General features: G+C 33.4%; 1 protein-coding gene across 1 annotated transcript in view; it reads right to left on the bottom strand.

The window, feature by feature from the left end:
* LOC137245146 (uncharacterized) overlaps nt 1–13,927 on the bottom strand; it is a 213,639-nt gene that overhangs the window by 77,078 nt on the left and 122,634 nt on the right. Inside the window, exons 7-9 of the mRNA XM_067775333.1 lie at nt 13,033–13,179; nt 12,585–12,713; nt 9,408–9,481 (exon numbers count right to left, since the gene is read on the bottom strand). Coding sequence (XP_067631434.1) covers nt 9,408–9,481; nt 12,585–12,713; nt 13,033–13,179 — 350 coding nt within the window. The remainder of the gene's footprint in view (nt 1–9,407; nt 9,482–12,584; nt 12,714–13,032; nt 13,180–13,927) is intronic.

Raw genomic sequence — 13,927 nt, 5'->3', positions numbered from 1 at the left:
GCTTTCGAATTGCAAATTATATTTCTTTTCATTTTGCAAAGATAAGCTTTGTAATACTTTTTGTTCAATTGAAAATACTTATGACGCAGAATCGAGCAATAATTAACTGAAACGCTTACATATTGTAACGAAGGTAGGGAAAATCCGCCTATTTGAAACCTTCTGCTAACGTTCGAATCGCTAAACTGTTGATTAAATCACTCCAATATTCAGTATTGCAAACTGACTTTATTTAGATTACTTTGGGAGTAGTACTTCACAATTATACTTCACAACCAATAGAGTGTTTATATCAAAACTGATTCGTTAATACGCTTGTTTCCTGGTTCACCCATATCTCCTAAATTCTAGTAATTTCGCGAACAGTTGTAGCTTATGCTTGGTTAGTTACCAGCTATATACTGCCATATGTGTGTGTATATGTGAGTAACTACTTCGACTGATGACTACATGTGATTGTGTGAGATGAGATATCTCTTCGTCGCCTTCTACATAAGAAGAGTGGCTGTTTTATTGTTGTTGTGCATTAATTTAGTAGCAGCTTAGTGATGCTAATATTCGTAACAGTATGAACATATAGTCTTACATAAGAGTAAGACAGGATATTTGTAAATATAATTTAAAAAGTTAAATTTTGCAAAACATTTTAAGCAAAAGCTTTTAAATTAACGCAAAATTAGATATATGATGTGCATCTACAACTAGACTTTAACTGCCCTCTATTTTTGGTTTACTGTAGTTGTTTGTTTTTATGATTTTCTTGTATAAATTAAAAACAAATTATTCAATTATTATGCGATTACATGGAAAATAGGAAAAGCCTATCAAATAGATAAATAAATAGTCTGTGCATTTTTGCAATAACCGCTTATATGTTAGTTCGCCGTTATGTTAGTAATTCTTTTTTCTACCCATTTAGCGTGGTTTATAACTCGACTGTTTCTTGATGCATTGACTGCCCATTCTGCAATCGCTAAACTAGATCTTAGTTGTTGTTTTGATTAGGAAGAACTATTTTCGCCGCCAATTTATAACATGTTTGAAAAGTATCTAGCTTCGGCTTTTAAATTTAATTTTTATTACTAAAAATAAAGGTACCGAGTTAAAAATAATCATACTACATAAACGTGTACTTGTTAAGTCATGAAAATTTGAAAACCTTTCAATATGAAGACAAGCTCACTGATTGCGATGTATATTTGTCACAAAATAATGCATACATTTTCGAAAGCGTTAAACCGGCGTGAAGTTGAGCTTGAGTCCCTTCTTTTGCAATGACTGTCATAGCTTGGAAAACTGTTAGTTTATTCTTTTATTGTGATTTTTGTATCCTCAGATCGCTTCTTCCATCCAGCTGCGTCTATCAAGAAACTTCAGTTGGGAATACTTTTTTTTCGCAACGCTTTTTAAAGAACTTTCAGTTTCTCCAAAACACTTGCAAAAGCACATTTGACTTACTTGAATATTGTTCCGCTTTCATTTATATTAAACATAATAGTACTTTTTTTGGAGAGTAGGTGATATTTTAGTCTCATATTTTCTGCGGCATTCGTAAAATATTGGCTGGAAAACTTTTTCACGTACCACGTTTTCTTTAGAGTTTACGTAACAGTTACCATTATGCCGTTTAACTTTGGAGTTTTTTTTCGCGAGAAGGAACCTTCTTAAGTGCTTGAGATAGTTCCATCGATTTCTTGGTGGTCCCATTTCCACTCAATGGTACTGATTTGATACTGCAATGTTCACTCTAATGGAACACTTTCAAATGTAATTTACTAACGCATTCATGCTTAGTGCGTAACTTTAACATTAAACGAATCATAAACTGGTGAAGAACTTCAACTCCAACCAACGCAGTTAAAGCTCCTAATCTTGTTTAAGTTACGCCACATACTATGCAATTGTCGTCGTACCTCAAGAACAGCCTTTGGCGCATGAGTATGAGACTTGCTTGCAGTCGGAAAGTTGTGAGATCAAATCCAGGGAAAGAATTTTTTTTATTAATTCTTATTTCTTTTAACGAAATATCTGGTATGAAAATTATTGATAAGTACATTGGATGTGAGCTATTTGATTGTACTAAAAAAACTAATGTATACTTAAGAACTCAAACGTATTATACAATGGGTGCAGTAGCCGCTTATCTTGATAAAGGTCCGTTATTCGCGACATAATAAATTTACAATAAAAACCTAATTTTTACTATCGTTCCACTTTGTAAGTTTTCTATTTTGGAATAATCGTTTATTACGACTTAAACTATTTCAACGTTATACTAAAATGTGCCGCTGTGTTAAGAAAAAAATGTGCAATAACCGCTTATCTCGAGATAGACGTATTATGCAACAAAAACAAATGTTTGCAATTATTCTTAAGTACACATAAGTTACTTATGCAAATGTAAACTGGTACAGTTTCAAGTTTAGCGATTACCTGCTAATAACTTCTCTATTATTTTACTTAGATACTGGTTGGACGCAAATGTGTAGCTTAAATTCGCGAACACCATACCACTCATAACTCAAATTCTTCTTAAGTCGACTTAAGCGGTTTTTGCATGAGACCACAGATATCATTTTAATAAAAATACAAAAAAAAAAACTCAATGGCTGTTAGCATACATTTATTTATTCAACGAATTTTTTGCTTTTGATTTAAAGCTCACACTCAAAAAATGGTGATTTAAAAATTTAATATAAACTAAATCGATTAGGATTAAGATTTTTTGGATATTTTTTCGTGATTGTTTAATAGGAGATATTAATAGGAATAAAATAAATAGCAGCGCCTTTTGATAGATGATTTGAAGTATGATTTTATTATTGTCTGACATACAGATACAGTTAATGCCTCTGGTTATAGTAGCCGAATCAGCTGAAGAATATAGACCAACAAGTTTCGGTACCAACTTTAAGCTTGCTTTTAGCTTCATTTCACCAAACATGAGTAGCTATTAGTACCTGCATAACCAACCCTTCAATACACTCAGAAAAAATCACTTTTCTAATATGAGGAAAACATTTCCTAAAACAAAATTTTTCTTGAGGAAAATTTCAAATCAATGAGTAAGAATTTTTAATTTTTGTACAACCGAGTACTCAATTTTTCGAATTTAAATGTTTGTACGGTTATTAATTGCATATCTCAACACAACGATTATTCGAATTTCAAAACCGAACTTCGAATTTGTACGAAATGTTCATACATAAAATTACGTATATCTTTCTTAATTTGATCGGTTTTTATTTCATTATATGTGACCTGGAATCATAAAACGACCCTATTGTGCGAAGACACGTTTTCGAGAATAATATCGGCTGGCCGTTGTGAACGAATTTTGTAATTAAAATTTAATTAACTTCCCAATAAGCTACAAGCTTTAAACTTGAAATATAGTTCAGAACCCGATGACAATGCAATAATAAGAAAAAAACCTCCCATAGGTGACGCAGGGATCGAAATATTTCAAAAAATGGTATTTGTGGTCCGATTTGGCTTTAAATGCGATTTGTGAAAAAACTAAGAAAGATAGAAAACTGCGGGTTGTTCCATTGAAAAGGGCGTTAAATTTCCTACAATAATCACTAAAAGTGCAGAACGGTATTTTCTCACAATAGGGTCGTGATTCCAGGTCATATATCGTCGGTACAATGCCAAAGTCACGAATGTGCCATTTTTGTTTTAACGAAATATTATATGTGTCAAATTTTGCAAAGCCAAAACAACAAATGTTAATTTTTTTGAAAAAAAAAATTTTAAAATCATTTTTCAATTAACATTACTTAGTGGTTTACAAAAGTAAACCTTCCAATAGTGGTTGAAAAATACAAAATTAAATATCTATTAATTCAATCTCTATTTTTGACAATGTCTTACGCGTTTTTTGTTTCAAAACATCAAATATGCACATTCCTGACTCTAGCATTTCACCGTCGCACAGTGGCCCCTCTGCCGTTAAATCATGGCAAAAATCAAAAAAATCATGAAAGCGTTCGCTAAATCTAATACATGTTTCTAATAGATAATTTTCGAGGGATCAAGAATATACAACTGTTTTTTCACAGAAAATTACAGTTTACCAGGTAGAGCCGCTCAAAGTTGACCAATTTTCAACATTGGGAAAAATTTGAAATTTTTCTTCTTTTTCGTTGTATTTAAAATGGTTTTGTGAGTAAATAAGGCGGCCGGTTGTCGTTTTCTTGTATAGCTATTAAAGATAATTTAATTTTTTTTTTTTGCTAAAAGTTGGCGGATATACCTGTTTTTCAAAATGCCTATTTTTTTTTTTTTGTTAAAAGTTGGCGGATATACCTGTTTTTCAAAATGCCTATTTTTAGGCCCTTTTTAAAACTTTGATGGAAAAAAAAATATGTTAAAATATGTGCTCCGTCAAATTAACAGTAGTTATTTGCGAAATATTCAGTTACCTAAATTCATAAAGTCTTCCTGCGTCCAGCTGCAACTTCACTCTTTACATCAAATAAAGTTAAACAACCTTGGGCATTAATACGCGCCTGAGCAGGTATACATAATTCAGTATGGCCATAAGGTCGTTTTTTTTTTATTGGAACTTGTTAACAACATACATTTTTTTAGTTCCGAATTGTATACCTGAAATTCATTTTAATAATTTGGGTAGGTATATAAAGCTATCCATCATACAATGTACACTACCATTCATCTTTTGGAGATTAAGGAACTAAGTATTCTGTTTACTTAAATAAAGCGAATAGTATTTTTAAATATAGTTCACAGTTTAATATTGAGTCAGATACACTCGAAACCAATTCTAATATGTATCTAGAAAACTCGAAACTATTTGCGGTGTTTAAATCTACAAAGTCAAGACGGGACTTCGTTCAGGCTATTATGAGAGAATTAGCGAGTGAAACAAGCATTAAAGAAAAGGAAGGCCTGGAAGAAAAAATTGGTTTACAATACATTATGATAGAAAGAAAATGGAAGAACGGCTATCGTAACAATTCAAAATTTCGAAGTAAGCATGAAAAGTGGCTAGCTGACAAAATTTTTGGGACGAAGAAACGCCTAGCACGTCAACCAATCCAACTAGAGGGAGACCAACAAAACCCATAGAAGAGTGTTCTACCTAAACAAGGAAAAGGAAGCTGTCTGATACCACAAAAGCTATGGCCACAACTCATATTTCAGAAGTACTGGCTATTAAATATAAAAAAGACGAAGAACACGTGAAATCTCATATAACAGAAGCAGTTGCGGTAGCAAGTCCAGTGCGACTGATGAAGATCAAAAACAACATTCCCACACCACCAAATGCGCTACCTAGGAAATACACTCCCGAAGAAGCTTTGGCACTGTTTATAGATCTTGGTTTAACGAAGAAAAAATATATTATATTGCGTAAGTCATTATTGTAACGTAATGCCGATATTTTACCTGGATACAAAGAAATTACTCAAGCCAAGAAAGAAGCAATTCCTCTAAGTCCCAAAATAACCGAAGTATCAGTTGAAATTGAGCTACAAAACCTTACCATTAGGAGAATTGTCTGAAGAAGCTCAAGAATCTAAGAACAAGGACTACAAAAGATATAGATGTATGAACACCTGCAAAGTATCACGAGTTAGACAAAACGAAGACCTTTTCAACATGTTAGCTATCTTTTCTGATCCAGTCATATCATCTATGAGGTATGTAAGAACACAAAAAGATCTTACAGTGTATAGCTCAGAAATGGTTGCTTTGTTAGATATATGTTCCAGTGACGATGACTATGTTAAGATAAAATAAGTTTCTCACTTCTTCTCACAACAATGAAAAAGAGATTTACTAATCAATTTTGTTACTTTATTGAAAAATAAGATATCTATGTACAAGTTAATTTTTTATTTCTAATAAAAGAATTAATTAATTTAGTAATTTATAAATATATACTTTTAGGTATTGCATTTCTCTAAAGTTTATCAACTTTATTTTAAAGCTTGGGCATTTCGCCTTCAAACGAGTATTACATTTTTATAGAAATCAATACGTCGCCAACAATGAAATAGTCGTCAAGATCATCACAAATTGACCACAAATTCATATCGAAGTGACACTGGAAGAGCCTCGCCGAATACATCCCCCGAAATAAACTCGTAGTGATTACTAATTGACCTCGCGAGAGTCCACAAAACCAAGAAATTAGAATAAATTGGTCTCGAAATGACCCCGGAATAACCACGAAATCTTCCCCAAATGATTTCGAAATAGCCCCCAGGTTAATCCGTAAACGATTTCGAGATAAGCGCATCATTGGATCGGTTAAATCTACAATTTAGCGGAATCCCCAGTAATATCAATGGCCTGTATCGAAGTAAGAGTAAAGAGAAAAAATTAAAGATCAAATCTCACCTGGGATCCTGGGATCAATTACCGCTAAGAATAGATAGCTTTTGTGATTTGTATTCAGTTGACGAAAATCGCGATGGGTGGTAAGAATCATTAAAGAATAACTGGCACATATTTATTTATTTATCGGATCCTTTGCAATTTGGTACACCCCTCACAAAGTAGTGTCAGATCTAAACGAAGTCACCATAGGTGTAAAAATATTTAACTAGTATGTTGTAAGATATCTGAGACTAGAGCACATACTCATCAAAAAGTTGTTCACAGACTCTGATAGTCGCTTATACAATACTGCCGTGCTAACAAAGAATGTGGTTTTTTATTTCGAAGATAAGTAATTTACAAAAGCTTCAAATTCGCTTTTAAAGAGTTCATATTTTAACACTTTTTTGCATAAATAGAAAGATTATATCCCAATTGGTTCAAATGTACTTATTTTCAACAAAAAGAGCATATGTATATCAGAAAGTTACAAACAGGTTAAGTTCAATATGTCAGTTTCAGTAAGAATGTAGGCATCCACATTCTTTTTTAGGACGGCAGAATAATTATGTATGTTAGGGTGGGTAGATTTGTATGGACGAAAGTTAACCGATATCGCGCCATCGATTTTTCGATAGGATTTGGGCTCAGGAAAAAAAGTTCCACTACGCATACCCAAAAAATAATTTTCGAGCCTGCGAAATTTCATTTTTTCTTTTACTTTTTTCGACTTTGATTTTTAAGGTTTTTTTCATGACCTACTAAAAAATTTTCATTTGATTGTAAAATTTTCATGTATACCCTGTCCGACCCATATATGTATATAAAAAATATTTTTTGTTCTTTTTTTTTCAAAAAACTATTATCGGCAACGTTTTTAGCGGACATTTTTGGGTAGGACTGGATATGCATATGAAAATTTTTTTAGTAGGTCATGAAAAAACCTTAAAAATCAAAATCGAAAAAGCCAAAAAAATTAAATTTCGCAGTCTCGAAAATTAATTTTTGGGTATGCGTAGTGGAACTTTTTTTTCCTGAACCCAAATACTATCGAAAAATCGATGGCGCGATATCGGTTAATAAATCGACCCAGTCTAATGTATGTATAGGTAGGTGTCAAAACCGTCATGAATAGGATTCTTCATAGGAGTGAATGTGAAAAACTGTTCCCCCAATAAAGAACTTTCAATAACAGCTGAGCAGATCTCACAGAGTATATTAACTTTGTTCGCATAACGGCAATCCGTAAAGGCATAAACTAATCGAGATAGATATAGACTTCTATATATCAAAATGATTTGGGCGAAAAAAGAAATTTATTTAGCCAAGCCCGTCCGTCCGTCCGTAAACACGATAACTTGAGTAAATTTTGAGGTATCTTGATGAAATTTCGTATGTAGGTTCCTGGGCACTCATCTCAGATCTCTATTTAAAATGAACGAAATCGGACTATAACGACGCCCACTTTTTCGATATCGAAAATTTCGAAAAATTCAAAAAGTGCGATAATTCATTACCAAAGACGGATAAAGCGATGAAACTTGGAAGGTAGGTTGACCTTATGACGTAGAATAGAAAACTAGTAAAGTTTGGAAAATAAAAGAAAATTTCAAAATAGGCGTGGCTCCGCCCTTTTTCATTTAATTTGTCTAGAATACGTTTAATGCCATAAGTCGAATAAAAATTAACCAATCCTTTTGAAATTTGGTAGGAGCATAGATTATATGACGATGATTGTTTCCTATGAAAATGGGCGAAATCGGTTGAAGCCACGCCCAGTTTTTATACACAGTCGACCGTCTGTCCTTCCGCTCGGCCCTTAACACGATAACTTAAGCAAAAATCGATATATATTTACTAAACTTAGTTCACGTACTTATCTGAACTCACTTAATCTTGGCATAAAAAATGGGCGAAATCCGACAATGACCACCCCCTTTTGCGATATCGAAAATTACAAAAGATGAAAAAAATGCCATGATACCAAATATGAAAAAAGAGATGAAACATTGTAATTCGATTGGTTTATTGACACAAAATATAACTTTAGAAAGAACTTTGTAAAATGGGTGTGACACCTCCCATATTAAGTAGAATAAAATGAAAAAAATCTGCACGGCGAAATCAAAAGGCTTGGAATCTTGGCAGGAATACTGTTCGTGGTATAACATATATAAATAAATTAGCGGTACCCGACAGATGATGTTCTGGGTCACCCTGGTCCACATTTTGGCCGATATCTCGAAAACGGCTTCACATGTATAACTAAGGGTCACTCCCTTTTAAAACCCTCATTAATACCTTTAATTTGAAACCCATATCGTACAAACACATTCTAGAGTCACCCCTGGTCCACCATTATGGCGATATCTCGAAAAGGCGTCCACCTACAGAAGTAAGGCCCACTCCCTTTTAAAATACCCATTAACGCCTTTCATTTGATTCCCATATCGTAAAGGCACATTCTAGAGTCACCCCTGTTCCACCTTTATGGCGATATCCCGAAATGGCGTCCACCTATAGAACTATGACCCACTCCCTTTTAAAATACTCTTTAATACCTTCCATTTGATACCAATGTCATACAAACACATTCCAGGGTTACCCTAGGTTCGTTTTCCTACATGGTGATTTTCCCTTATTTTGTCTCCAAAGCTCTCAGCTGAGTATGTAATGTTAGGTTACACCCGATCTTAGCCTTCCTTACTTGTTTTTATTATATTCATAAACTAACAACTAACAATGCATTTTCGTTGTTAAAGCGATTTGGGATTAGCCCAGTTTAAATGCATTTAAAGCATTTATTCTGTGTATGCATTTTAAAATTTTTTAGAAGTTTTCTATTTATTTCCTTTAAAATTGCAAACATGAGAGGCATTTCGACGAAAATTCCACTTCTGCAAACCCTTTAGTGAATACTTACGGAAAGCACACGTACACATCTCTAAATAATATACACATTTATATGTGCATATTTTTTGCATACAAAATTTCATATTTGGCTATTTTTTCATTTACTTTGTATGTGTATTTTGTACATTTATAAATTTACTCACCAAACATTCCAGCGTTGCACTTTTTCCATATTCAGCATAAATCATTTGCTGGTACACCGCAATCATTGGCGCAACTAAAGGTAAAAAAACGTGAAACAGTAGCAGAATCAGAAAGGAAAAGAGAAAAAGAAGGAAATTGCATTTTTTAAGTTAACTATTTGAAAATATTTATCAAAAATATTTGTACATAAATATTTATGTATAAAAAACATTTCCTAGCACGAATTTGTAAAAATAAGCTGAAAGTCAATGCAGGCATTTTTCTTTTATGCGGGTATATACAGTAGCGAACACGAAAATGGCAGAGACAACTTTTTTCAAACTACATATATCAATTAAGTATTTTTTTTTTTTTTATTTACTATAATTAAAAAAACTTGTGTTGCTTTTCCTTTTACACATAATAAAATAAGCGATATATTTCTAATCCATATTGAAGGGAATATTTTTATGCTCCTTCATCAGAACTGGATCAAAACTATAAATATATACAGCATTATGAGCCTGCCTCGCTATTTAAATAAATATCAATAAGGCCCCTATTATGAGACAAATTCGATCTTCGACTGTGGTCGAAAGAGCTGATCGAACGAATTTTCATTCGGCATAATGACGCGCGTGCGATGAAGGCAAGCATTATTGTGAACTTCGGTAAATTCAAAAGTTCACAATAGCACATTTCCATCAGCTGTCAAATAAAATAAAATAAACAAACAAAAGAAGAACTAGTTTTTAAATGCAAATTTTAAAAATAATAGTATGACTAGGACGAAATTGTGGTTTGATGACTCGTTACATGAAGAGGAAAGCTAACTGAAGCTAGCCAGAACTAGAAGACGGGTGAGGGATGCTTCAAATCCTTTGGAAATGAATTCCACCACGTAAGTGTAGCTTTCTAAATAAATTGTTAAATTGTTGAAATTATAAGTTTTGTTTATAGATTTATTCAAAACGCTCATGGAATTGTTGTCCAGTACAGATGAACTGCTTCAGCAATGCACAAGAGCAAATTTGCATTTCTATAAGGTTAGATTTGTGACCATTCTACGACTATACGATGCATAAATGCAAAATATCCGGGAGCAACACATGATTCTTTAGTGTTTAATATGTCGGCCTTGAAATCACATTTGGAACAGCTACATCATGAAAGTCTTCGTAATACATGGCTTCTTGGTATGTGTTTATGAACATATAGTTGAATTTTAGACATAAAATACATTATTTTTCATTTGTAGGCGGTGCTGGATATGCCTTAAAGCCATGCTTACTAACGCCTAGATACTTCATTTTACTGAAATCTGAGACGACAAAAATAAATTTGTGTTATACTGAATTGACTTCTATGGTTCGTTAGTTCACCTTAATACACTTTTTTGTCGCCTGAACCTGTGCGCAAGTTCCTTTTGCTATATGGGGATTTTGTTCCATAGTTGAAAGCAGCCTTTCAAGCTGTTGTTTTGCACTCACGACCTTGGATCTATATAAAATTAATTCAAATAGTTTAAAATTACTACTAGGTAGTAAAAAAGTAGAACACAAATACAAAAAACTTACATTTTAAACCATTCTTTTTCTATTCGATACATGGTCGACAACAAATTTCTATTCGCTTCAAAATTCGGTACATAACGAAAATTTCGACAGCGATGAGGTGTCATAATACCAACTTTAAATTCGATTTTCGATGTTCGATAGCCAACGAAGATCGAAGATCGAAAGATGTTTATAATAGGGGCCTAATATTATAATAGTGAGCAGTGGAAGCATTGCTTATAATGCACTGCTAGAAATACCAATGTCACCGATCAAGTTCTGTTGAACGAGCCTTAGGATATTCCACACAATTTGGATTAAAAATATATAAAATACATATATGTATACACCTTATTGTGGAATTATTCACTAAAAGGAAAAGCAACAAAAGGGCAATACTTAGGGACAAAAACTACAAAGCGTGCAGCGGTGCATTCATATAACTGAGTGGATAGAAGCATGTCTTTTACACTAATGTGTATGTAGGAGATTACGCGTACAACACTCAGCTACCGAAAAGCTAGATGATGAAGTAATGAAATGCAAAAACATGTCCTAGTCATACTTCATCATCGAATTGACTGTTTGTAACAGTAAAATATGGTGCATATACAATGTTAGATCAGAAGACGGTGAAATATATCAAACGGCTAAGTAAATATGGCCCCGGCCTAGTAAGATTCGGATGCATTTCAACTCAGTAGAATCAACAGCGGGTAAATTAACATCTCCAGATGGAATTGAAGAATGTACAGCAAGCAAAACGCCACCCCCTGTTTTATTTAAGCGGTCATTTCTATAGGTCTGCTACTCACCGCAAAAAAAATCGAAATTAAAAACAATAGGTTTCAGCCATGTTTCGGTAATAGCAATAATATTATAGTTACAGTGAATGCTTTTCAAATATAAGTCAGTTAATTTAGTATTTAATTCCACACCCTACAAAATTTTTTTGTTAACGTTAGTCGGCCATTCATTCTTCCATAAATTTTCTCGCGTCCCAAGTCTAACTCTCACTATTACTTTTAATTTTATCCTTATTCTTTATCTTCCTGCTGACCTCTTTTTACTACTTTGTCTCAAACCTTTACCCTTATTCTTACTTTTACTTTTATTCACTATCTTCCTCTTGTTCTCTTTACTTTTCCGAATTCACTCCAAATTCCTCTACTTTTTCTTTCCCTTTTTTTTTCTTTTGTTTCATAACCCCGCTCCTAATGTGGACATTAATCGATATTGACTCTTTTCCGCATATTTCATTAATAACTTAGTAAAAACGTAGCAAAACAGACCAAAAATGTTCGCTCTCTACTACCTTAAAATTCATGACCGGTTTATGAGGGCCGTGAAATTTTTGTGTTTGTACTTCTGACTTCACCTGTCTGGATTTATTGCGTTCGACCCTTCGGAAAAAAATTTAAAAAATCAGTGAGATTTTTGAGTGAGAGTCCTATAACTTGTATAAGTACTAACAAACGTCAGAGTTTAAATTCTACCCAAAAGCTATCAAGCAGCTCCACAATGAATTTCCTTATCAATAAATTTCATTTCTTTCAAATCGAAATACAAAATAAATTAAGCCACGAGCTATTAACCTTAAATAGAAAATTCATACAAAATCTTATTTAATTAAATACTTACACTGAACTTGAACAAGGAAGGTAGCATTCGCCACCGGCGCTAGACCGTTATCCGCAAAACATGTGTAGGCAGCCATTTGATGTCGAGTTATATTTACAAATTTCAAATAAGGCCCACTTATTGAAGACACTGCAAAAAGGAAACCAAATCAGAAGGAAATTCAGCAAGGAATCAAATACTTTTAATTACAGGGATCTTTGAGCAAATAGTGCCATAGTTTACTTATATAATGTTAAAGGTCATAGTCGGAATTAAAAAGTTTTTCTATATAGTCATACTACTAATCCGAAATTTCTAGGAAATTAGGTAATTAAAATTGGCTCTTCATTTCATTGAAATACAATTAGCTATTAGCCAACGGCAAACACACACACATACCCACCCACACACACAGCTTCAAGTCACCTACGCATTCACATGCCTACATATGTAGGTAATTAATACTCACTTTCAACGCCGTTCACATTAATTGTACGTCCGTCATCTCGTCGCCATTCAATATGCGGCATCGGATTTCCACTTGCGGCACAGCTTAAATTCAACGTTTTGCCCTCCTCAACAATTACAAGTCGTTCAATGTTTGGCGCATTCAAATCTGAAATGGTTAAGCGTAATTGGACAGACTTAGAAATGGATGCCGACTAAGAACTTAAATGATGTAAAAGTGAATAGCACTGTGTGATAATACAAAAAAAAATTGTTATACTTTTTGCGCGCATACAAACTCATACTCAAAACTTCCAATAGACCTTCGAAATATGGAGCTAGAGACCAAAGGCTCCTTATTCATAGGTTGAATCATATATTGGCCTATAACTTTATTAACGTTTAGTCTACGGACAACACTTATAAGCCTTATACAGCAGCGAACAGAAAAGTAGCAGTGGCAAATTTTCCGCATCAGCAATTTTGTGCCCCATACATTTTAGTTTACCAAAGTACGACTAAGGGGCTCACAAAATTCATAAAACTCCAAATAAAAAGCTCAAAATGTTTGTAAATTTAAAAAAAAAAAATAATATAAATGAAGAAAGTTCAGAGAAATCCAAATAAAACGATCGAAATTTTTCCGAATTTGATTTTGCATACTTAACAAGTAAGGAAGGCTAAGTTCGGGTGTAACCGAACATTACATACTCAGCTGAGAGCTTTGGAGACAAAATAAGGGAAAATCACCATTTAGGAAAATGAACCTAGGGTAACTCTGGAATGTGTTTGTATCAAATGGAAGGTATTAAAAAGTATTTTAAAAGGGAGTGGGCCATAGTTCTATAGGTGGACGCCTTTTCGAGATATCGCCATAAGGGTGGACCAGGGGTGATTCTAGAATGTGTTTGTACGAT

This window comes from Eurosta solidaginis, chromosome 3 (assembly GCF_040869045.1).
Source record: "Eurosta solidaginis isolate ZX-2024a chromosome 3, ASM4086904v1, whole genome shotgun sequence".
NCBI lineage: Eukaryota > Metazoa > Arthropoda > Insecta > Diptera > Tephritidae > Eurosta > Eurosta solidaginis.
Note: the sequence above shows the minus strand (reverse complement) of the source record. Positions and strands in the feature narration are given on the sequence as shown.